This window comes from Vigna unguiculata, chromosome 5 (genome assembly GCF_004118075.2).
Source record: "Vigna unguiculata cultivar IT97K-499-35 chromosome 5, ASM411807v1, whole genome shotgun sequence".
NCBI lineage: Eukaryota > Viridiplantae > Streptophyta > Magnoliopsida > Fabales > Fabaceae > Vigna > Vigna unguiculata.
The window spans coordinates 2,473,724-2,499,779 of NC_040283.1; the positions used below are offsets into that span (position 1 = coordinate 2,473,724).

The following is a 26,056-nucleotide window of genomic DNA, read 5'->3' on the forward strand; positions in this document are numbered from 1 at the left end:
TTGTTTAGCTTCAGTGGGGATTGTGTGAGAAATTTCAGTGCAGTGGATCGATCTGTGGTGGCCTGGAACCGATCCCACTCATTTTTCATGCATCTTGAAGCTTGGAACCGATCCCTAGAACCTTGGAACCGATTCCAAACGTCCAGATTCGATCCCCTTAAGCTTTGGAACGGATCTCCTCTTTGTTGGACTTCACTGGAACCTTTTCTGGCAAGTGGGATAGTGGAATCGATCCCTTCCTTGTGGATCCGATCCATACTCCTGCCTCCATGCTTGGTAAAATTTATTTCAATGAAAATAATTAATTTATTTTATTAACTTTTGTAAATTATTTATTTAAAGTGTAGTATTAAATAAAAAAAATTTAAAAATTGATTAAAACTTATACAAATACTAATTTATATTATTTATCACATAAAGGACAAAATGGTAATTTCTCTTTTAAATATATTAAAACATTTTTTTATCTATTACATCAATCAAATCACTCACAAATTCTCTTAAACTTTATTTTTAAATTCACTCATAATCATCTCTAAATTCTTTAAAGAAAACAACATACATTTCACTCTCAAATTCATTCAAACCCATCATCTCCCTCTCCCTCAAACCATCTACCCAAGTGAACAAAGCCTAAGGTTGTTCCCCTTTGCGAGATTAAACATCTTTGACAATATTTATTATATCATACCTAACCCCTACACGTGTCAATCATCAAGCGCATGAGTCTTTTGATCCTATGGCTCTCCTTGAATCTCAAAAGTAACCGTTCCAATTCCTCTAGAATCTATAGAAGTATTCTTTTTTTTGCAGTACTACCTCTATAGTTTAAAGAGTAATGATACTTTAACCCGGTAAATCTTACCCTTTTTTAACCTACCAACGTGTCATCCGCAGTGGCATTTTAATTTTAAATTTTAATTAACTTTTGAGTCGTGTGATATGACAATTGACTGAAATGTGAGAGCGCGTGTGCATTTGTGAGATTGGGTGATGGAGTACACTTCTTAAAAAGAAATGGCCAAAAGAAATTTTGGAATGAAGCGGTCCGCATCAAAAAAAAGGGTTTTGGTTCTTCCTGCTCAAACCTTCATCGTCATCGCTCAAACCTTCGTCGTCATTGAAGCCTTCGACAGGTGGCACAACCTTCACTGATTGTCCTGGTGAGTTATTCTTTGAAAGAGGAAATGTTTGTCGATATTCCTTTTGTTGTTTGCATTCTTTTTCCTGTTTCTTCTTCGGTAACTCGTGAACCACATAAACCATTAAAATATTTGTTGTGGTTGCAGAACTTTTACATACAAAAGCGTCTAAGCATTCCCTGAAAGTCCTTCATTTGATGCTCTAAAACAACCCTAGCCCCTGACAACCATCCCAGTGTGTCGTCTGGTTCTAGTACCTTGGCGGAGTCGTTTCAAACCTATGTTTTTTTCCTTCCGAATAGTAGTCAAAAGTTCGTTGCTTGGTGTGTGGTTTGGTTTGAGTTGCTTTCTTTGTTGGTAAGCATATTTTAATTTTCTTTTTGTTAAAGTTATGGTTGACTGAATGTTGTTGTTTGATTCTGCAAGTATTGGATTTTAGGGTTTTTTTCATTTTCGATTTTTCTCTATTTTATATGTGTGATGTGGCGGTTATGTTTTTATGGGGCTGCACTGCAATTTGGTGTCCGGTGAGCACACCCTCACCGGCGTAAGAACTGCCTCACCATCGTCAACCTCGTCCACGACTGCCGCAACTGTTGCTTGTGCCTTAACAAGGAAGCTATTGTGGTCAAGTTCAATGGCTCCGACAACCATTTTTTCATTGTCGCGAAGGAGATGGGAATCCACTTAGACCCACCACACCAAATCCTTCCGATACTAGACAAAGTGTGAGTTACACATAAATCATGCTCTTTGCTTAGCGTATCACCAATAACCTCAGTAGCTTATCTATTTGTTTCTGTTTATGCTTTCACCAGTACCCTTCAGAGCCACGCAAATCATCTTCAATGCGATTATATGCCGAAAGAGACCCTGCCAAAGACGTAGAACAATACCCCAATAAGAGTAAACGTCTCTTGAAGACCTTACTAAGTAGGCACAAGCCACTTTTTCATAAAGTAAGAGTAAACCTCTCTTGAAGGTCTTATTGATATGGAGAGCTACATAAGGTCTGGTTGAATTGTTTTGACCATTTATCTGCGTCAGGCTGAGGCATAGTGGGAGGAAGTAAGTCTTTTCCTTCTAAAATCTTTTAATTGATATCATGATAGATGTAAGAAAATATTTAATACTATGATAACAAACCTTAACTGTTGATTGGAAAACATATTACTAAATCCATTTCTTAAGTAGTAAATGGTTCCAAAGTATGTTTTTACTTTTTCCTGAAAGAGGTAAAGATATATTTAATCAAGATATATTTAATCTTGATGATATGATAAATATTAAAATACTAAAAAATTTAATTATTTATGATTATCATCCAAAGATACTACGAGGCAAAAGATTTTACTTTTGAAAAGTCAATGGGTATAGATTGATTGGTTGGACTCCATTTACTAACCAACACCGATCATTGAATAAAATTGCAGGATGATTATAGTAATCCATTTGCTTTCTTATTATATTGACTTATTTATTTGATTTTTATAATTGTACCAATTTTATTTTTTTAGTCCTTACACATAATTTTAATCGTACATTTGTATATTTTTATAGTTTAAATTTATATATATATTAACATAAATTAGTCTTAATTTATTTGAATTTCAATTATTTATATTCTTTATTCAATGAATATGCAGATATGTAAAGTGGTGCACCATCTCACAATCAAGTGGTGGAAGTAAACAAATTAGGATTAGATTTAAAAGTAAAATTGTATTATGATTTCATAATGACTTTTAATATTTTCTATTTTTTTATATCTTTTAACTTTTCAGCACTTTAAAATTGTTCCCTATTCAATTGATTTTTTTTGTTCATTGTTATTTGTATACTAGTATATATTTTTTTAGACTTTTATAATTTTTTTTTCATAATTTAACAGGTGTGCAAAGTCGTACACATAAAAAGACATATACTTGTACAGAGAAAGACATCTAAGTATACTTGTACAGATCTAAGTATAATTGTTGTACAGATAAAGACATTTAAGTTTGTTACTGTTAGACCATTTTGTGTGTGAGAATTACGTGTGTGGAAACTACCAAAATTAAGTAGGCTCCAAAACAGTAAATGGTAGCAGTGACAAACATAATTGTTTTTTTTGTGTACACGTAACTATTTTTTTCTTGGTGACATTTTGTACATATGGTTGTGCTTATTTAATGAAATAACCCTAATAACATTGATTGGTTACTCTCAATACACTATTAATTTTCATGAGTTGTTTCACCAACTCAACTGTTCATTGTCACCATAAAAGCACATTTTAAAGCTCTAGTCAACATCACATACCAGTGAAAGACGTAAGTGTTTTTTTTTTTGTGCAACTATATGTTTTTTTCTAAATAAAATTTTGTACACATTGTAGTTCTTATTCAATTAAGTGTTAATAGTTCTTATTCAATTAAGTGTTAATAGTTCTTATTCAATTAAGTGTTTTTTGTGTACAATTATATGTTTTTTTTTAAAATACAATTTTTTACATATGGTCGTTCTTATTCAATTAAGTGTTTTGTTCTTATTCAATCAAGTATTTTTTTCTGTGTACAATTATATGTCTTTTTTCTATATAAAATTTTGTATATATGGTCGTTTTTATTCAATTAAGTGTTTTTCTGTGTTTATTAGTGTTAGCTTGGGTACAATGTTACTTCTACTTGGTTTAAGAGAAAATTTTTATTTGAATTTTATTATATATGTTTGAATAGTCAACCACTAGTATGATTTTATATTTTGATTTTTAATTTTTAATAACCATTTTCGATATATAACATTATTTAAAATCATTTGCTTTTGTTTGATTGCATGCTTGGGGTTGACTATTTATTGTTATGAGAACTATGAATAAGCACGATCACACGAACAAAATTTTACGAAAAAAAAAGATAATTATTTACACAAAAAAACACTTACGTCTTTCACTAGTACTATGGTATTGAGTAAGTCTTTACAATGTACTTTTGTGATGGCACTGAACGAATGAGTTGGCGAAGCAACAAATAAAAATTAATAACAAATTGAGAGTAACCAATCAGTGTGATTGGAAATAATTAATTGAATAAGTACGATCATGTGTACAAAATCTTACTAAAAAAAAGACAGATGTTTATACACATAAGGACACTTACGTTTGTTACTGATACTATGGTGTGGTATGGAGGTAGCCTTTCAAATTTGCTTTTGCGGTATTAGTGGACGTTGAGTAGGTCAAACAACTAACAAAAATTAATAGCATATTGGGAGTAACTAATTAGTGCTTTTGGAAATACTCATTTGCATGAGCACAGCCACGTGTACAAAATATTACAAAGAAAAAAATGTTTGTACAGAGAAAGACACTTACTATGGTATGGAGGCAGCCTTCCAAATGTGCTTTTGTGGTATCAGTGGACATTGAGTTGGTATGGAGGCAGCCTTTCAAATGTGCTTTTGTGGTATCAGTGGACATTGAGTTGGTCAAGCAACTGATAAAACTGAATAGTATATTAGGAGTAACCAAAATTAGTGTTAGTGGAAATACTCAATTGAATGAGAATGACCATGTGTACAAAATCTTATAAAAAAAAAGGACAAATGTTTGTACATAAAAAGACACCTACATTATGTGTACAAAATCTTAAAAAAAAAAGACAGATGTTTATCCATAAAAAGACACTTATGTTTGTTACTTGAATTCGTCATGCAACTAATCAAAAATAATAGCGTAAGATAATTTCTTGTGCAATTGTTTATTTTTTCAATGACAATGTTTATACCCATTGGGTGAAAGACATATATTTGTACACATTATGATAGTTTATTTTTAAATGTCTTCCTTTCTTACCTAAGTTTTTTAATGTTTTTCTAATTTCAGTGAATGGTTTCCTCAAAGATTCAATGAGATGTTACTTTTACAAAATTTCACACTGATAAAGACACATAATTATACACATAAAGACAATTGATTTTGATAGTGTTCCTTTTTTTATATAAGGTCTTTTAATTACAATTTAATTACATTTTTCTCATCAGCTCTTATGTATGCTTTGTGGATATTTATTTATGCATATAAAAATGTTATTAAATTGTATATTTTGACACTCACAATTAGAACAATGAAAATAAGTTCTTGTTACATTTTCTTTTAAACAAAGTAGAAGTAACAATGTACCTATCTAACACTACAAATAAATATAGAAAAATAAACTAAAAGTTGTGAGTTGAAAATGATTTTCTTCCTTCAACTTAAGTATTACAAACACTTCAAAAGTATGTTACCTGATTTTATGCATAGATTGGACACATTTAGGAATAAATATATATTTAAGTACATCAAGTTTTTTCAAATTCAAAATTTATAACAAAAGACTTATATGGTTCACTATGAACCAACCATCTAAGGTTGGCATAAACAATTCTATTTTTTAACACTATAATCGTACATAGCCCTATGCAAGAACGCATAGTGCTGTCATGCTTTGGTGCTGACAATGAGACTAGAGAAAATCAGTTGCCAGAGTCATTTTTTTGAGACCAAACAACTACCTTTTACCTCTTGAAAGGTCCTGCAACATACAACCAATAAAGGTCGCTGTTATTAATGGGCAAATGTATACAATAGTTAATCGAAAAGTATCAGCTAACAAAACCAAAGCTTTTAGCTTCTCATAAATTACATATACATTTCAACAATGTAGCCTTTCATGATTCCCTACCTTAATCAAAATTTGTGCCACATAATCATAATTAGTGACGTATTCCTCAATCAGATTCTCAATATAAGTAGCATTTCTTGAATCATCCTTCACCTGCAATAATTTTGACAAAGGTAACAAGCATGTAGAGCAGAAACGAGAAACAATAAATTCATGAAAACTTGCCTACCTCAAGGTTCTGTTGGATAGGATTGAGTAATCCAAATTCAATCATTCAAACTTTAATATATATATATATATATATATATATATATATATATATATATATATATATATATGGTTTCGGTTTAATTTCCATAATGTTGAACACTTTCTATCATGGTAACTACCTGTATGATTTCATTTGCCATAAAAATACTTAAAACAAAAGTTAATGAATAAATAAACCTTGTTTAATCGTGATGTCCATTAATATTTGATTACCACACCTATGCGTGACATAATTATATATCTTATTTTTTAATCATATATACAAATTTACATTAGTGATAAATTTTATATATATTTCTTAGAGGACCTCACATTGTGTAAATCTTTCTACTACTCCTAGACTAGTAAAGAAGCACAACACTGGTGATAAATGAAAAATAATCCTCAATATTCCATCAAAAAGTGACACTCGTTTTGTCACTAGGAAAGTTTAAAAACAAGCAACCAAATGTACCTGGCCAAATGACAGAATAGTAATGTTGTAACCAACTAAGATGTTTCTAGCCAAGGGATCATCCACTGACTGAAAAACATCTTCCTGAACATAGAACAACTCATAAATCAAATTCAAGATTGATGTTCTCTTAAAAGAAAATCAAACAGCAAGAACATTGAATAAAACAACTCTCCTTTTCCTCATTATTACAACAAACTGATATAATTTCAAATTACTATTTTTTTTCTTAAATCAAGAGAGATACTTTAAGATTGAAAACATCAATCCCAACCAAACAATGAAATTAAGTTCCTACCTGATTGGAGTTGGCATAAAAAAACTTCATCAAACATGAACTTTGTGTCCCCAATACACAGGGCATCAGAAGAAACCTTTGTAATTTCCCAATCCCCCTCTTTTCCGTTGATATTTTCAGGCTTAATTCTCACCACAACCTATTCCAAAATACACAAAATATAATTAGAAAAATGTAATTTTTTTACACACTAGTTTCGGAGGCTAAAGATTACATCTTGAAAGTTTAAATGTGTGTTATTGTGGGAAAATGGGTAGTGGGCTTCAATCTGTAGCTACATTTTGCGAACAACTCCGCCATGAACCCCATCTGGACAAGTCCTTGTCCATCGTTGGAAGGAAAGCCTCATCGCCGCGGTTAGAAAACCCTTATCGTCGATGGAAGGAAGCTCTCGTCGCTAGAGGAAGGAAGCACTTGTCGCCGCTGGAAGGAAACCCTTATTGTCACTGCACATGCTGCTCTCTCAAACGTTGTTGTGCCGTTAGTGGTGGCTGGAATCTTATCAGAAACAACCACAATTTTGCTGGCCGCAAAAAACGAGAGACAAACAAACCTTGGTGATTGCCCCTGCTATTGATCAAGGCTAACCACTCACGGGAAACAAAGAGATCTAGGTCCTAAAGGGCTAAAAAGGTTAGGAAAGAACCTTGCGAATGGCAGCAGAAAAACTAGGGATTGAGTTTCGCATGGAGTGGGACAAGCAAAAAAGGAAGTGAATGGCGGAAGAAATCACACTTTCATTGACACGAGCGAGCAGCGGAAGCCAAAACCTAGTTTTCTTTCCATATCACGTGCCCTACACCCTTTCCTTTTATTTCCCCTCATTCAATTTTCCACCGCATCATTCCAATATAATTTATAAATAAAAAAACGAAATTACACTTCAGCTGCCACCTCACTGAGTTAAAAATAGGTAACTTTTATCAAGTTAAAGTATCATTACTCATAGTTTAAAACCCTTTCTTTCACCATTTTTCTCACCGCATTGAAGTCTCCCAAAACACATCATTGTTTACATTCTTCTCCCAATTTTACATTGACTAGTTCCTCCCACAAACTAGCTTTTTCATTAAATACACATTAAATATAGTAATAAGTATAGATATGACATTATTAATAGTACTATAAAACTCTCCTAACACTCCTATATACATATTCCCTACAATTTGTTTTACGCACTTGAATTTGTCCTTATTCCACATAGTTAGAATTCCCTATGAGTTACTCGGTAACAGAATTTAATCACCCAATCTATATTTTTACAATCATTTGATACTGTCCTTCGTTATTATTTACTCTCTTTTTCATTTAAAAATATAAAAGTTAATTTTTTGTTAAATACTGTCCATGTAACCTAATGTATGTAACCTAACCCACATTGTCACTGAAAACGAAAAGTATGTCTCAAATTTATAGAGCTGTAATTCATTATGGAGTTATCCACCTAGAAAAACATAACTTAATGGACCGCAAGGAGTAAAACGTGGTGGAAAAACGTTGAGAATGTAACAGTGTTTCGTGAAGAAAAAATAAAATCAATCAAGATATTTTTTCTTGGCTGAAATTTCCACACATAGGGCATTCACTTGTTGAAGGCATTCAAAGAAACCAAAAACCAAACGCAAGCGTAGAGTTGGTAGTTACAGACTTGAAATGTCCCGCTTGCTTAGAAAAAAGTATACACGAAATGCCCGGGCTAGTATCACCTCTCAAACTATATATTCATATAGGTTGATTTACGGTGTTCTAGTTCAGCTCTTTTGCTGCTTTGATTACAGATTATCGATGGACACAACTTGCACCGGAACACCTTCAAGAACCATCCTCCTCCTCTTCCAGATATGGTGCTTCCCTTTCATTTCCATGGCAGACGTTATTTATCATCCCATTGACCTCTTTAGCATCAGCTGTGGCTCATCCACCAACTTCTCCACTCTCGACACTCGCAATTGGACTTCAGACATCCACTTCCTCTCTCCAACCCAACTCTCAGTTGCTGCTCCTTCACTCACACCATCTACCATCCAGGGTCCCTACACCCATGCTCGTCTCTCTCACTCTCCATTCACTTACTCATTCCCTCTCACACCAGGCCCCAAGTTCATTCGTCTCTTCTTCTACTCAACTTCATACCAAAACTTTCCTCGCTCCCAAGCCTCTTTCTCAGTCCAAGCAGGCCCCTACACCCTCCTTCAACATTTCAATGCTTCCCTCAACGCCGATGCTGATGATGATCCTAGCCACCCTGACATCTTGTTCAGAGAGTATTGCATCAACCTCCAAGACGGTGAGAACCTCAACATAACCTTCATTCCTACCACCACATATATACGCTTTCATCAACGGGATCGAGATTGTTTCCATGCCCCATTATCTCTACTACACCGATCCTGACGGCTTCCCGGAGCAGCCGCAAATTGTTGGCACCACGACCCCATATATCATTGAGAACAAGTTTGCTCTCGAGACCATGTACAGGTTAGTCGTTTCCGCTGAAATTCCCTCCTCAGGGGACACGGGTATGCTCAGAACGTGGGAACCTGACAACAAGTACGTAACTACTCAACATACACAATCAGTTGATTATGGGTCACGTTCATTACAACCTATAACTACACGGCCCCAGACCAAGTGTACAGAACCGTTAGGAATATGGGACTTAATGGCTCTATCAACATGGGTTTCAATCTCACATGGCAACTTCCCATTGATTCTGGCTTCACCTACATGCTACGGTTGCACTTTTGCCAGCTTGATCCTACGGTTAAATACCCTGGTGACCTGATTTTCAACATCATCATAGCGGATCAGTTGGCTAGCAATCGGGCTGACGTTCTCGTGTGGACTGATAATCAGAAGGGTGTACCGGTGGTTAAAGACTACGTGGTTTTCATACAAGGGAATCTTAACAAAACAAATCTATCAGTGAAACTGCATCCTCGCCCTACAAGCCGGATCAAAGACGCGTTTCTCAACGCAATTGAAGTCTTCAAAATCAGCGACCCAACTGGTAGTCTCGCTGGACAAAACCCAAACCATCCTCCACAAAAGCCCAAGGTTCCCCTTAATATCTCAAACAACAAAAGTAGCGTCATCACGAAAAGCCGAGAAGCCATACTAGGAGCAGTTGCAGGTGTCCTTTTGCTCTGTTTTACTGTTGTTTTCTTCATCATCAAATGCAAAAAGAATATCGCCGTTGACAGTGGTTCCAGCAAAAAAGGCGGAACTTCCCGCGGGGGTGGTTCGTTGTCACTACCAACAAACCTCTGCCGCTACTTCTCCATAGCAGAAATCAGAGCAGCAACCAACAACTTCGATGAACTGTTAGTCATTGGCGTGGGAGGCTTCGGCAACGTGTACAAAGGCTACATTGACGACGGTTCGACATGTGTTGCAGTGAAAAGGCTCAAACGAGGTTCTCGGCAAGGTATTAACGAGTTTATGAACGAGATCGAAATGCTTTCTCAACTACGTCATCTCCATCTTGTTTCCCTCATCGGTTACTGCTACGAGAGCAACGAGATGATACTCGTTTACGATTTCATGGAACGTGGAACCCTCCGTGACCATCTCTACGGAACCGATAACCGGTCCCTGCCGTGGGAGCAAAGGGTCGAAATATGCATAGGTGTAGCAAGAGGATTGCATTATCTGCATACAGGTGTGAAGCAGGTGATCATTCACCGTGACGTGAAGAGCACCAATATCTTGTTGGATGAAAAATGGGTGGCCAAGGTTTCAGACTTCGGTTTATCCAGAATTGGGCCCACAGGTATTTCGATGTCCCATGTGAACACTAAGGTGAAAGGTAGCATAGGATACTTAGACCCGGAGTACTACAAACGACAGCGTTTGACGGAGAAGTCTGACGTTTACTCGTTTGGGGTAGTGCTCTTGGAGGTATTGTGTGGGAGACAACCTTTGATCCACTGGGAGGAGAAGCAACGAATATCAGTTGTTAAATGGGCAAAGCATTGCTATGAGAAGGGATGTCTGTGTGAGATTGTGGATCCCACAGTGAAGGGCCGGACAGCAGCTCAGTGTTTGCAAAAATTTAGTGAGATTGCTCTGAGCTGCTTGCAGGAGGATGGGACTGAGAGGCCCTCCATGAAGGACGTGGTTGGGATGCTCCAGTTTGTTCTACAACTTCGGTTTTTTTTTTTCTTCTAGCCAGATCAGTCTTCAATATTAGGGAAGTAGACAGCTTTTTAAAAAATTATGAAAATGGGCAAAACATTCTGGGGGTGCACGTTTTTTGGTGAAGAAATCGTGTAGCCCCAAACATTCTCGTGGTCAAACGGGTCAAAGGGCGAAATCGTGTGGAGGTACACATTTTTGGCTCAGTAATCGATTACTGCATGCTGTAATCGTGTAGGGGGCCACGTTTTCTATGAGAAAACGTGTGGGGGGTGCACACTTTCATTAAAAGAGAATTTTTTTTCCTTTTTGCACCCCCATCCCACTCCATTTGCACTCTATTTGCATGCCTCTTATGTTTCTAGCAAGGTGGCATGATATCTGCCTGTTAAAAAGGTTCCATCCACTTGAACAACAGGTTTTCATTTGGTTCGCACAAATCCAAACATTCGCATCAAAAGCTTGGTCGTTGACATCAAAAGTCGTTACGGATACACAGTCACGTATAGAAGAGCATGGATTGCGAAGGAGAAAGAATTTACAATGGAGTATGGTGATTGAGACCAATCTTATAATGAAGTTCCTAGATGGTTACTAGCTGCCCAGCAAACCAATCCTGGGACAATTTTTCAACTTTCCGGTCCTCCAGTTAATGTTGATGCTGAGGATGGGAGTTCCATATACATTATGGAACGTTGCTTCTGGGTATTTGGACCATGCATTGAATGTTTTAAGTATTGTAAACCTGTTGTTCAAGTTGATGGAACCTTTTTAATAGGCAGATATCATGCCACTTTGCTAGAAACATAAGAGGCATGCAAATGGAGTGCAAATGGAGTGGGATGGGGGTGCAAAAAGGAAAAAAATTTCTCTTTTAATGAAAGTGTGCACCCCCACACATTTTCTCATAGAAAACGTGGCCCAAAAAACGTGTACCCCACACAATTTTGCCCTCTGACCCGCTTGACCGCGAAAATGTTTGGGGCTGCACGATTTTTTCACCAAAAAACGTGTACCCCCAGAATGTTTTGCCTATTTTCGTAATTTTTTAAAAAGCTGTCTGCCTAAAAGGGAAAAAAAACCTGCAACTTCACTATAATGGTGTTGGTGAGGAGGTGTCGGGCAGTGGTGTGTTTAGCCAACACGATGAAGATTGTAGTAACAGCACCACAGCTAGCGACGGAGATAGCAGCTGGACGAGAAACGAATCTTCTGTATTAATTCCTGATGATGTTTTCTCAGAGATTAAGGATCCAAAGGGACGATGAGCTTCAACCACATTTCAAATGCACTCCCAGTTTCAATATACGACCTGATATAATCAAGGGAAAATATATTCCATATTTAAATTATGGTTAAAAGAATAAATACGATCTAGTTACAAAAAAATAATTATACTTGTTAACAACACCTCATGTTAAGTTCGAATCTAATATTTGTATTTATTATTGATGTAGATTTGTTATATGTTAGAAATTACAATTGATATTATTCTTAAGGAAGATGATAGTTTGACAAAAAAAAAATTAACAAACTTTTGAGAAATTATTTTTTTAAGTAAAAAAAGTATTATTATTATTACTTTATTTTGATTAAAAAATAAAAAATTAATCTATTTAATTTTAATTATAGAAACTTTGTCAAAAGTTTGTTAAAAAAATTTTCAAAAGATAATTTTCCTATTCTTAAAATTGTTATCAATAAATCTATTACTGTATATTATGATATATAATCTGCCATTGAATATGGTATGTACTACCAAAAGAAACGGATAATAAAAAAAATGTAAAGAGATGCGTAAATTTAGGATCAATTTAAAATTTAAAAATATATAATTTGATATAATTTTAAAAATAATATGATGGTTATAACAATGGTACTTTTAAAAAAATAATAAATTTGTTAAAAATCATGATGAATTTAGAATATATATATATATATATATATATATATATATATATATATATATATATATATATATATATATATATAACATAGCCTTAATATTAAATTAATTTAATGAAATTATTATTATTATTATAATAGTTCAGATAAAATGCAGTTTAATTTAAATTTTAATATTATAACTCAATAATAACTTAAGTTGAAATATCTATTTATTACTTATACCTGTGAATCAATGTGGTCACAAATCAGATAATGGTCTGATAACTCTAAAAAATGGGAACGTTTATTTTTAGAAAAGAGGGACTTTCTTCCTGCACCTCTAAATTTTCTTCTACATCTCCAAAATTTCTTTAAATTCTCAAAAAAATCCTTTGACCATTTAAGAAAATCTACAAATACCACACCCCCAAAATTATTTTTGCATGTCGACTTTCGGAAGTCAAAATATATCACCGGAAAGTCAATTTCTGAAAGTCAAAATGTATCACCGGAAGTTGACTTCCGGAAGTAAAAATTATCACCGAAAGTCAAAAAACATTACCGGAAGTTGACTTTTGGAAGTCAAAAAATTAATTCTATTTTAAATATTTTTTATTCTTTTTAAAATTTATTTTTTCTAACTTTTAATTGTTTTTTTAGTTTATTATTTATTATTTTATTTATTTTTTATGTTTTCATATTTCTTAATATATATTTTAAAAATAAAAAATATTAATATCTATATATATAATTTTATTTTTATTTAATATACTGAAAAATAAATATAAATATAAAAATAAGTAAAATTAAAATAATATTAAACTTAAATAAATAAAAAAAATTAAAAATATATTCTGCTTCAACTAATTTTATTTAATATTTAAATTGATTTTAAAATAATAAAACTTTAAATTAAAATATATATATATATATATATATATATATATATATATATGTGTGTGTGTGTGTGTGTATGTTATTTTAAATATGATTTTTTAAATTTTTATTTATTTTTATTAAATTTTTAATAAATTATATTAAAATGAATTTGATTTAAAAATATAAAAAAATATATAATTGAAATTTTTTAAAAATATTTTTTCCTTACTGAGATTTTCAACAAAGCAAAAATCAAATGTAGACTTGAAGTTTCTGCTGAGTTCTTCAAAAAATAGTCACCACCGCCCTTTTGAATTAGTCATGCAAAATTATACGTGTAAATCTTCCAATTTTTCTATACTTGTTTTTGTATTTAAAAGTAATAGAATTATTTATTTATATTATTGTTTTATTGATACTGGATGACTGTTGAACTGTTTGAGTATAATCGTCACCACCTTCTTTGATTGATCGTCTTTAAGCTATTTGTTTTGCTACTGTGTGTTGCTTGGATTACATAATATTAATGGACACAACTTGCACGCGATCTCCTCTTCTTCTTCTTGTACAATTAATATAAAGAGTTTTATTAGTTTTTTTATTATACAATTAATTGTAGTTTAGTATAGTTAAATTAACTTTGTCCAACCTTAATTTAAAGAGTCCTTCTTTAATTTATATATATATATATATATATATATATATATATATATATATATAATATAGATAGATAAATGCGTGTAGAAAAATATTAAGCAAAAAAATTGCCGAAAACTTGCTTAGAAGACTATAACTTAGATAATTAAGAACATTCTTTTTTGGTCTCAATGGAGTGCGTATATATATATATATATATATATATATATATATATATATATATATATATATATATATATATATATATATATATATATAAAATATAAATTTTGATAAACGTATAGAAATAAAAAGCCGAAGACTTGCTTAGAAGACTTTAGCTTGGATAATTAAGAGCATTTTTCTTTGATCTCCAAGGAATGCATATATATATATATATATATATATATATATATATATATATATATATATATATATATATATATATATATATATATATATCTATATATATATATATATATATATATATATATATATAATATAAATTATAGAAATAAAAAGCCGAAGACTTGCTTAGAAGACTTTAGCTTGGATAATTAAGAGCATTTTTTTTTATCTCCAAGGAATATATATATATATATATATATATATATATATATATATATATATATATATAATATAAATTTTGATATACGTATAGAAATAAAAAGTCGAAGACTTGCTTAGAAGATTTTAGCTTGAATAATTAAGAGCATTCTTCTTTTATCTTCTTCTTTGATCTCCAAAGAATGCATATATATATATATATATATATATATATATATATATATATATATATATATATATATATATATATATATATATATATATATATATATATATATTTTGATATACGTATAAAAAAAAACAAAAACTTGCTTAGAAAACTTTAGCTCGGATAATTAAGAACATTCTTCTTTGGTATCAGATGAATGCGTCCCTACTTCTAATCTTATGCTCTTTTTTCCATTTCGACATTTTGTCACTTACTGCACCTATTATTCAGCTTCTAGAAGAATAGAAAATATAAAATTATATATTTTAAGCAACTTGTGCCTGGTTAGTAGTTCTAGCCACCCATTTCGTCTTCTTGACAAATAGATAACTTATGACTTTATGTCTTGGTCATTGACTTGTTTACTAAAGTTGAAATGTAAATTACAAATTATTTTATCTATTATTAATAATTATTTTATTTATTTTATATATTTGAATTATAAATATTTTAAAAGATATATAATAATTTAAATAAATAAAGAGAAATAGGTAGTTATGAATTTAAATACAAAATATTTATATTTAAAAAAGTTGATACAAATTTATGTAAAACTATAACCATATGAGATAAGGGAAGATTTAAAGGTTTTGAGAAGTCTGAAACAAAATTAAGATCGATGTTTTCTATTTAAAATTTATTTTTTGGAGTTGATTTATGTAAAATTATTTAATTGTTAATAATTAATTTTACTAAACTTTCACCTTCTTCCTCAATTTTAACTTTTATTCATAGTTTATTTCATATATTTTATTTATATTATCTACCAAAAGACTAACTAATATTTTATAACTTCATTCAAGCAAAATTTTCAATTTTTCATCAAAACATACATAGAAAAACTTTCGAAATCTATAAATCAAAAAATACTGAAAAATAAAAATCAACAAAAGAAACACACATTTCTAATCTTAATCAAATTCAACAAATAAAAGAAAAATAACAACAACATTAAATAGAAAGAAAACATAATAACTAGAACTGAAAATAAAATAAAATATATACACAAATAACATAAGATCAAGGTAAAATCTATCAATACTCTCAAAAAAAATTATAAGCTAGAAGAAATTAAGGAAAAATAATGATTGAAATCAGTAAATAAGTTGGATAGAAATAAAAAAAAATAGAAATCAAAATTAATTATAAAATTAAAAATAATTAACTATTATCTTTTCCTAATCAAAATTATAATTTATTGAAAAAAGTTTTAACTTATAAAAATCATTTTTAATACCAATAAAAATTAGCATACATGGATAATAATTTAATTAAATTTTATTTTCAAAATTTAAATTACAGTTAATTTAATAAAGGTATATTAATACTAAAAATATTTGAGGCATTTTTTAAATATTATTTTATAATTAATTTAATAAAAATATATTAATATTATAAAAAATAATTTTTTAAAAAATAATTTTATATTTAATTTAATAAAAATAAATTTGTTATAATTTTTTTAGGTCAAAATGAATGTTTTGCTTACTTCACTTTTGAAACCACATTGTCTTAGATTATTAATAACTATATCTCCGGTAAAACGGTTTGAAAGGGAATATTTTAAAAGGTTAATATTTGGAAGAAAACATTTTCTAGAAAGTTAATTACTTAAAAATAATTAATAAATATAATCATTTTAACAAATTATTTTAAATTTCTAAGATAACAGTGAATATAATAAAGGGAAATAGAAAGCGTGATAAAAACGCTTTTCATTGTAATAAGTGAGTATTATATTTTATTATTGTTTTGGCGAGAAGTTCGCCTCTTTGTACTCATCCTTTTTCAATCTATTTGTAACACAATTAATTATAGAATACATCTTAGTTTAATTTAATCATTTTTTTTTCTAAAACTTTGTTTTAAAGTGCTTTATTTTATTATTGTTATGATTATTAAGATCCAAAAGTTCTATGATCATTATTTATAATAACACCACTATCAAACACCTTAAATTTATAACTTAGTTTCTTATCAACCAAGAAATACTTAATCTGCTTTAGAATTATAAAAAGAACACATTACCTATGCGTGACATTAACTCATAATTATCAGTGGTTGTTTTCAAAAGAATTAATAGGCATGAGCATCAACTCAAAACTAAAGTGAAAACATATACATGTAAGGATCACTAAAATTTGTCTTGATTTGTAATGTAGCATGACTACATGAAAACATGTATTTTTCTGGATACAAAATAACTATTTGAGAACAATATTGACAAGAGAGCATTTGTGCTTTACTTTTACCAACTCTTTATTATACTCTTTGTTTTAAATCATTCATCAAGTATCTCAAGCATAATTACCCTAGCTAGCTCTTATTTATCCTTAGGCTTCTATGGATAGTTCCCTATTCTATATTTGTGTGTATGTGTGTTTCTTTTAACAAGTTAGAATAACAATATTAGCATTATCTATAGTTCGAAACCTCTAACATTTATTTTTTGGTGGGCATGACAATGCCTACCTCAATGCTTTCTTACATTCCAATGTATGGAAATATTTTGTTTTAGCATTAGCTCTTTAGAATGCAAATTTTCTATTTTACTTAAATGGATAACACAGATATATAATTCATATCAGATGAGTAATGACTATAATTTATAACAAGCGATATTTTGAAGTTCTGCTCACACACACAACACAATCTTGTAATTAGAGATTTTGGAGAAAAATAATTTGAATAATAAATATTTGTCGTTACTTAAAATTTATAAATTGAAGTGGTTCAACTTATCCGACTTCATTATATGCTTAAATTTCTACAAAGTCATGTCATATCCACAAATCACCCAAAAATCATATTTTAAGCTATGCAATCGCCATTCAAATTTTCTTACACCGAAACAATATCACTATTTATACTCCTTTTTCATTTATATAAAATTGGAAATATTCCAATTAATTTCATAAACAAAATAAAAAAGGTCATAGTTAAACTGATAAATTAAAAAGAGAAAATAAAATGAAAAAACGTAAACATCACCTTTTATAATTGACCTGAATTGATAATGATACCCTATGTAGTGGAGATGAATCATTTTTCTATTTGTAAATATCTACAGCTGGAGATATAAAAATAGAGAAGGTTTTGAATGATTGACGTGACCGAAGATGTAATGGAAGGGGGAAGGTGAGGGGCGCTAAAAAGTAAAATTAAAATCTAATTCAATTTTGTTGTACTAGTTTTTGAACGCGAAACTTACACCATATATATAAATATATATATATATATATATATATATATATATATATATATATATATATATATATATATATATATATATATATAATTGATTTCATCTATTTATATACTGTAATTTAATTTTATTATTGGTTGAAATAAGACTTTTAATACATTTACTCTTAGATGCGAATATTGTCTCATAACAAATTTACAGCGTGAAATAATAAATTTAACAAATAATAAATTTTTTGATAATAAATAATATAATAGTTTCAAAAAATAACAAGTTTTATTAAGATACACTGATACCAAGTTAAAAAATAAATTTTAAGTCTAACTCAATCTTACAAAATTGATTTATATCCATTTTTTTATCAATAAAAAATTAATAAATTTAATAACAGAGCACTTGGGAGTGCTCTAACCTTTTTACAAAAGTATAATATCATCCATTTTGAATTATACACATATATCAAAATATCACTATAGGGATGATAACTCAATTAAAACTCAAAAGAGAGCAAGTTAAATAACTATTCAAAAATATTGTATTTATTTATATACTATAAATTTATTTTATCACTAGTTAAAGTAGAATTTTGAATATGATTTATGGAAATTTTGATTTTATTATATATATATATATATATATATATATATATATATTTTAGTTCTCTCTTTAAATATATATTAACTATAAATTATTACTCTTATTTTTAAATGTACATTGAGAATTGAGTTTTGGGCATTACATCTCATAAGTTTAATATTTATATTTACATAGTTCGAGTAAAATTCAAATAATCAATAGTATGTTTATTATAATTTCCAAACTTTAGTTTAGGAATAATAAATCTAATCATATGGTCGGAATAGCATTTAATTAAAACAATTTGACTGTAGATGAAAAGGGGACGTAAATAGTAATTCCGTTCAATTATTAGAAGAAATTCCGGTTAAATTTAGCCGAGGCAGATTTTAGTTTATTTGGCTTCTAGATTGGATCATGTGTGTCTGCATTTCTTTCATGACTTGAGCTAGTGAAAGAAAAATATAGCTCAATAGGTTCAATACAATTTATTTCTGCATTTCGAGCATGAATCTTCTCTAACCGATCCAGAAATTTTCTGTCTCTAGAAGAAAAAAAAAGAAACTTTCCCATGCATTTTTAAGAATCTAGATTCTTTATTAAATTTTTTTTTCCATGCACTTTTAAGAATATAGATTTTTTTATTATTATTTTTTGTCTTTTAAACATTAATAATATATCTGTAATTTAAAAAAAGTGGTAAAAAATCCAAATTCCACAACTTATTTTTTTAATGATTTATTTAGGTTCCTATATTTTAAATTAGGATAATAATATTTAAATAATTAAATTTTCACAAGTTTCTATTACATTATAAGATGTGTCATTTTATTTGTTAAAGAATATTTTTGTTTGAATTCTATCATAGTTTTTTTTATTAAAAGTGTTTCGGAGAATAAAATAAAATAAAAAATATTTAAATTTCAATTGATTTCAAATTCTAAACAATACGAGTCTTATTGAATATACCAGAACATGAACCAACCCCAAACTCATAATGATACTGTTTTATTCTCGCGCACTATGTGCTTGTTATGCGATGGGTTTTGTCGTGTTTGTTAACGCACTGAGTCAGTTTAGAATTCTTCCGAGTTCGTCTTTATTTGTCAACACTCAGTTATTTCTATATTTCATCTTCTTTGTTTTGCTGGCCGTTCATAGAGTTGCCAATCAAACTTTTGATAACTCTTAAACTTCACAAGATTACTGTAAAGGAAAAACTTGTTTGACACTGTCCCACAAATAGTTTTAATACCATAATAGTCGTGCTGTAAAACTTAAAAACCACCCCCACAAATGATGAATTAACTAAAACTATCCCAATTCTCATACCACTTTACTGAAACAAGAGTTTAGTAACGAAGAACTCAAACTTCCATTATTCCGAACATTAAGTGCATGGAAGTATATGTAAGTATAATTAGAACCAATTACGTATAACATTGCAACCCTTTTTCTTATGTAAAATACCAAACCCCACCTGAACTTGAACAAGTAACTCGATCAGCGTCCCTTCGGATCCTTAATCTCGGAGAAAACAGGATCTGGGATCAACCTGTCAGAATCCTTACTCCCGTAGCTTGTAGTGATCAGTCCACTGCTGTTACTATATTCCGAAACATGCACACTGCTATGTGTACTGCTAAACATGTTCTCAGTACCGCTGTCTTCATAATCCCCACCACTTTCCAACACAGCATTGACATGGGCACTGTCCTGAAGCTGAAGCTGTAGAACAAACTCCAACACCCCAACGACGTCGTTCATGGAAGGTCGCTGAGTCGCATCCTCAAGCAAACAGCTCAACGCAACCTCACCAAATTTGCGCATACTTTGAGGTGCTATCTGGCCCTTCAGAGCTGGATCCACAATCTCACCTAGAGATCCCTTTTGATACCGATGCTTCGCCCAATCCACAAGGGACACCTGTTGCTTCTCCACCATTCGGAGCAAAGGCTGCCTCCCACACAATACCTCCAAGAGCACCACCCCATACGAGTACACGTCCGACTTCTCCGTCAAACGCTGCCGTTTGTAATACTCCGGGTCTAAATACCCTATACTGCCCTTCACCTGAGTGCTCACATGGGTCATCGAAGAACCTGTGGGCCCAATTCTTGATAACCCGAAGTCTGAAACCTTCGCTACCCATTTTTCATCCAACAAGATGTTTGTGCTCTTCACGTCGCGGTGAATGATCATCTGTTTCGCACCCGTGTGCAGATAATGCAGTCCTCGTGCAGCACCTACGCATATTTGAAGTCTTCGATTCCATGAGAGCGGAGGGTTATCGGTTCCGTAGAGATGATCACGGAGGGTTCCACGATCCATGAAATCGTAAACAAGTATCATTTCGTTGCTCTCGTAGCAGTAACCGATAAGGGAAACAAGATGGAGATGACGAAGTTGAGAGAGCATTTCGATCTCGTTCATGAACTCGTCGAGACCTTGCTGAGATCCCGGTTTGAGCCTTTTGATTGCCACAGGTGTTGAACCGTCGATGTAGCCTTTATAAACGTTGCCAAAGCCTCCCACTCCAACGATGAAGAGTTCGTCGAAGTTGTTTGTGGCGGCCTTAATATCTGCGATTGAGAAGTGACGGCAGAGGTTGGTTGGTAGAGATGATGAGCCACCCCCGCGAGAAGTTCCGTCTTTCTTGTTGGAACCCTTGTCGATGGCAACGCTACGCCTGCGTTTGATGACGAAGAAAGCAACTATAAAGGAGAGTAAAACGACAGCAGAAACTGCACCGGCGACAGCGGGAACTAGGGGTCTCTTGGTGCCTCTGCTTTTTTTATTTGAAATTTGAATAGGAACCCCGGAGATTTTTGGAGAAGGGGATGGATTTGGTCCAGCGAGATTAGCGGATGAGTCGTTGATTTTGAAGAGCTCAATTGCATTTATTTGTGCGTCCCAGGTCTTGCTTTGAGGTTTAGGATGCATTTTAAGTGAAAGATTTGCTTTGTCCTGATTGAGAGGCACGAAAACTGTGTAGTCTCTAACCACTGGTACACCCTTCTGTTCACCGCTCCATTTGAGGACGTCAGCCCACTCTTCAACGCACCGATCCTGAATGTAGATGTAGAAGGTGAGGTCACCAGGACTATGAATCTCTGGGTCAAGCTGGCAAAAGTGTAACCTTAGCAAGTAGGTGAAACCCAAATCAACCGGAAGCTGCCATGTGAGGTTGAACCGCATGTTGGCAGGGCCATCGAACCCCATATTTCTTAAAGATCGGTACAGTTCGTTTGGTGCCGTGTAGTTAGGAGTCTTCTCAGTGAAGTTCAGCTTAGTTTTAGTGTCAATATCAAGAGATTCTACACTTGGACTAGTTACATAATCTTTATCAAGATCCCAGTGCCTGAGCATACCCGTGTCTTCTGCGGGTGGAATATCTTTGTCCCCAACTCTCAACCTGTGCACTGTCTCCAGCGCAAAGCTGTTTTCAATGGGGAATGGGTGCCTGATGTCAGCAGGTATGGGCAATTCATCGATTTCCACGTCAGGATTGGTGTAATAGAGATAAAAGGGCATTGAAACAATCTCGATTCCATTGATGAAAGCGTAGGAATCTGGATGCTGGGCTGTGGTGCTTGGAATGAAGGTTATGTTGAGGTTCTCACCATCTTGGGGGTTGATGCAATACTCTCTGAGCAAGATGTCAGGGTATCTAGGGTTATCATCGGCATCGGCGTTGAGGGAAGAATTGAAATGTTGAAGGAGGGTATAGGGGCCTGCTTGGACTGAGAAAGAGGCTTGGGAGCGAGGAAAGTTTTGGTATGAAGTTGAGTAGAAGAAGAAACGAATGAACTTGGGGCCTGGTGTGAGAGGGAATAAGTAAGTGAATGGGGAGTGAGAGAGACGAGCATCGGTGTAGGGACCCTGGATGGTAGTTGGTGTGAGTGAACGAGCAGCTACTGAGTGATGGGTTTGAGAGAGGAAATTGATGTCTGCAGTCCAATTCCGAGTATCAAGCGTGGAGAAGTTGGTAGAAGAGCCACAGCTGATTGAGAAGAGATCAAGAGGATGATAGATAACATCTGCTATGGAAAGGCAGGGGAGGCACCACAACAGGAAGAGGAGGAGTATGGTTCCTAAAGCACTTTGTTTGCAGGTTGTGTCCATCGATAAGCTGTAGAGAAAGCACCACACAGTGGCTAAACAAAGAGTTTGAACAAGATAAATAAACAAATTCTTGTAAGGATTATGATATTTTTGATAAAGTTTGTTTTTAAATACATATCAAATTTTTTTTTATTTTTTTAAGTCATATCAAATTTTTTATTTATTTATTAAATTGCTATCACAGGTGTATTATTAAAAATTTGTTAATAAAATTTTGTTAAAAAATAATAATTCTTCTTTTAAAGAGTGTTTCTCACTATTTTTTAAGAAATTAGTGGAGACTTCAAGTCTACCCATCCAAGAGAGTCTAAATTTGATTTTTATTTCTTCTTCGCTATTCTCTTCTTTTCTTTGGACCGGGTATGCGAAAAATATCTTGAGCAATAGAGGTATGATGTGGCACACGGTTGGTGATATTATAAAAATCGTCATCGTCCTTCAATTTCGAGGGTTCGAATCAATAGATTTTAAAAGGAAATAAAATTTTGAAATAAGAATTACAATCAAAATTTTTGAAATAGGAATTAAAATTGAAATATTGTTATAGTTTATGACAAAAACATAGTTAATCCATTAATTTATAAATATTATGTTAGATTTAACGAAAAAGTTGATGCACATTTTATTGGTAAATTTATCAATAGATTTATTGACAAATTTTAAAAATTTATTTATGAATAGATTTGTCAATTAATTTTCAAAAAATTCAATTATTTACAGATATATTAGCAAATATAAAAAAAAAAATTCATCATGACATATTTACGGTTGAATTTGAAAAAAAAATCAATTACTAAATAATTTTATCAATTGATATATTACTGATTGAAATATTCATCAGTATCACAAATTGTAATTCACCTATTAATTCATTAATTTATTGTTGACAAAAATATCTGTCAATGTAATTAAAATACTAGAATATTTATTGATAAAATTTGTAGATAAATTATGTTTTATAGGAAAATTTTATTCCGTTATTGATATTCCATAAGTAATACATTCTTTCTCCAGGTGTTTTGAGGTGTTATGAAAAATATAATATTGTTATATATATAGTAATAACTGCATCCTTCTGAATTTCAAATCTGTGATATTTTTCTTTACTTTGAAAATTTTCAATTAATGGAATGTTATGGTAACAATCTTTAAAAGAAAAACAAATAAAATACTAAGGGTGTGTTCCTTTGGAGGTATGGATTTGGGGGAGAGTGTGAAGATGGATTTGTGTGAATTTGAGTAGATGAATTTGTATATTTTTTTAGTGGATTTAGAGGTTAAAATGAATGGATTTGGAGATAAGTTTTATGAAAGTTAGTGAAAGATTTTATTGATATGATAAATAAAATAAATTGTAAAAATAGACAGAATTATAAAGTTACTAAAATACTCTTGATGGAAAAAGATAATGATTTTGTAATTTGATTTTATAAAAATAATTATAAATAATTAATACAAATTAGAAAATATTAAAATTATATGAAATTTTAAAATTAAAAAAATTTAAATTTTTATGAATGTAAAAAAAATTATATAATTAAATTAAAAAAAAGTTATACAAATAAATTTTAAACAAAAGTTATACAAAAGAAGTTATACAAAAAAACATACAAACACGACACCAGTTACGTAATCGATGTTACTCTCCTCTTTACAAAGGCACCGATTAAGTAATCGGTGTCATACACACACACACACAATGCATTGCACCGGTTATGTAATCGGTGCGCATACCCTATGCACCACCATTCCTCCGCGAGCTTCATCCCCGCCACAGTCCACCACCTCCTTCATCTTCGTCTGCCACCACAGCCCACCCCTTCCTTGATCTTCCTCGCCCACCACACCCCAGCACCTTCTTCATCTTCGTCCCTGACGACCCATCGCCGCACTCACCACTCACCACTCACCACTGCATTCAATTCACACACACCTATTGTTGTTTCTCAAAAAGAGGGACAATTTCGTAATCTTAAACCAAAATATCATCTCACTTTTGGGTGGATGGATTAAACCATCCATCCCCCAAATCCGCTCTCTGCTTTCACTGCACATTGTACTCAATCTAAAAATACACAAAAAATCACCTAAAAATAATAGGTCCAAATTTGGTTTAACCTTAAAGAAAAGTTGCATGATTTTCTCTTTTTACGAGTAGAGATGTTAATGGTATTTGTTTCAAGGGTAGGAGCCAAGCACCTACTTTAAACACTCAAATTGTTCTCAAGTCCTTCTCGTCCGATGTTCTTCTCAGCTAGCTTGTTTAATTCTTTCTCATGTTCAAGGTTTTCTTCTCTTCCCGCTTGGTTGATCGGCCGATCGGGGTACCTGTCTAAAAGGCTCCTATGCTTAAGTCAGTTCAAGTTCGATCAAGAGATAGCAATAAATGTTGTAATAAATGCGAGTTAAAGGTCCTTACCAACCTACCTTGGGCCTCTATTTATAATTTTTGGTATGGGCCTGTAATTAGGGTTTCTTAATAATGGCCCAATTTCTTTTTAAACTTGATTACTGACTTGTATTATCTTAATCCACTCTTATCTTACTAATTTAGGTTTTGGCGTGGCTGCCCGACCGAAGGGTCATGCGTCCTGTCGGCTGGCCTCATAGATGAGGGTCTCCACAAGAGTGGAGACAAATTTCAATTGGAGATGAACACCAGGGGAGTTTTATACCGACTGACCGACATGTAGCCGATTTAGCGTGTTCAGAGCTGAGACTTCATCTAGAGAATGCAGGGGACGTTTTGGTTACAGGCTCTCTTAAAGCACTCAGGTAAATATTTTTAACCAAATTAAGTTCATTTAATTAATATTTTACATTGAACTTTATTTAAAATTGTTTTAAAGTTGTTAATAGAAAATAATGTTAATAAAAAAAATTCATAAATTAACTAGTTCATGTAACAATAAAAAAAACATATAAATTTAAAATTTGAAAACAGTTTTAAGTAAAGTTGAATGTGAAACACAATTTTAAATAAACTTAGCTATGTTCAAAATATATAATAAAAATATCAATTTGAATAA

The 26,056-nt window shown here is 31.9% G+C and overlaps 2 protein-coding genes and 1 pseudogene across 2 annotated transcripts; 1 reads left to right on the plus strand and 2 right to left on the minus strand.

Annotated features, from left to right (window-relative positions):
- Positions 1–5,496: 5,496 nt before the first annotated feature.
- On the minus strand, positions 5,497–7,218 carry LOC114183400 (kinesin-like protein KIN-12F). Its single transcript, XM_028070414.1, has 5 exons — positions 7,022–7,218; positions 6,808–6,946; positions 6,510–6,593; positions 5,846–5,938; positions 5,497–5,695 (listed from the first exon to the last, which is right to left on the minus strand). Exons 2-5 carry the CDS (start codon positions 6,871–6,873, stop codon positions 5,672–5,674), a joined length of 267 nt encoding a protein of 88 aa, XP_027926215.1. The 5' UTR covers positions 6,874–6,946; positions 7,022–7,218; the 3' UTR covers positions 5,497–5,671.
- Positions 7,219–8,277: 1,059 nt separating this feature from the next.
- On the plus strand, positions 8,278–11,200 carry LOC114184966 (annotated as a pseudogene).
- Positions 11,201–20,258: 9,058 nt separating this feature from the next.
- On the minus strand, positions 20,259–23,120 carry LOC114186088 (receptor-like protein kinase FERONIA; the record flags this gene model as incomplete). The annotated part of the gene is made up of 1 exon (XM_028074106.1): positions 20,259–23,120. A coding segment is annotated over one exon (2,715 nt), but the record flags the coding sequence as incomplete, so codon positions are not given.
- Between the last annotated feature and the right edge of the window lie 2,936 nt (positions 23,121–26,056).

Coding starts and splice junctions, on each gene's coding strand:
- LOC114183400 (XM_028070414.1), bottom strand. CDS start 6,873: ATGCCCTGTGTATTGGGGACACAAAGTTCATGTTTGATGAAGTTTTTT. Junction 6,594..6,807: donor TTTATGCCAACTCCAATCAG/GTAGGAACTTAA, acceptor TTCTATGTTCAG/GAAGATGTTTTTCAGTCAGT. Junction 5,939..6,509: donor CTATTCTGTCATTTGGCCAG/GTACATTTGGTT, acceptor AAATTATTGCAG/GTGAAGGATGATTCAAGAAA.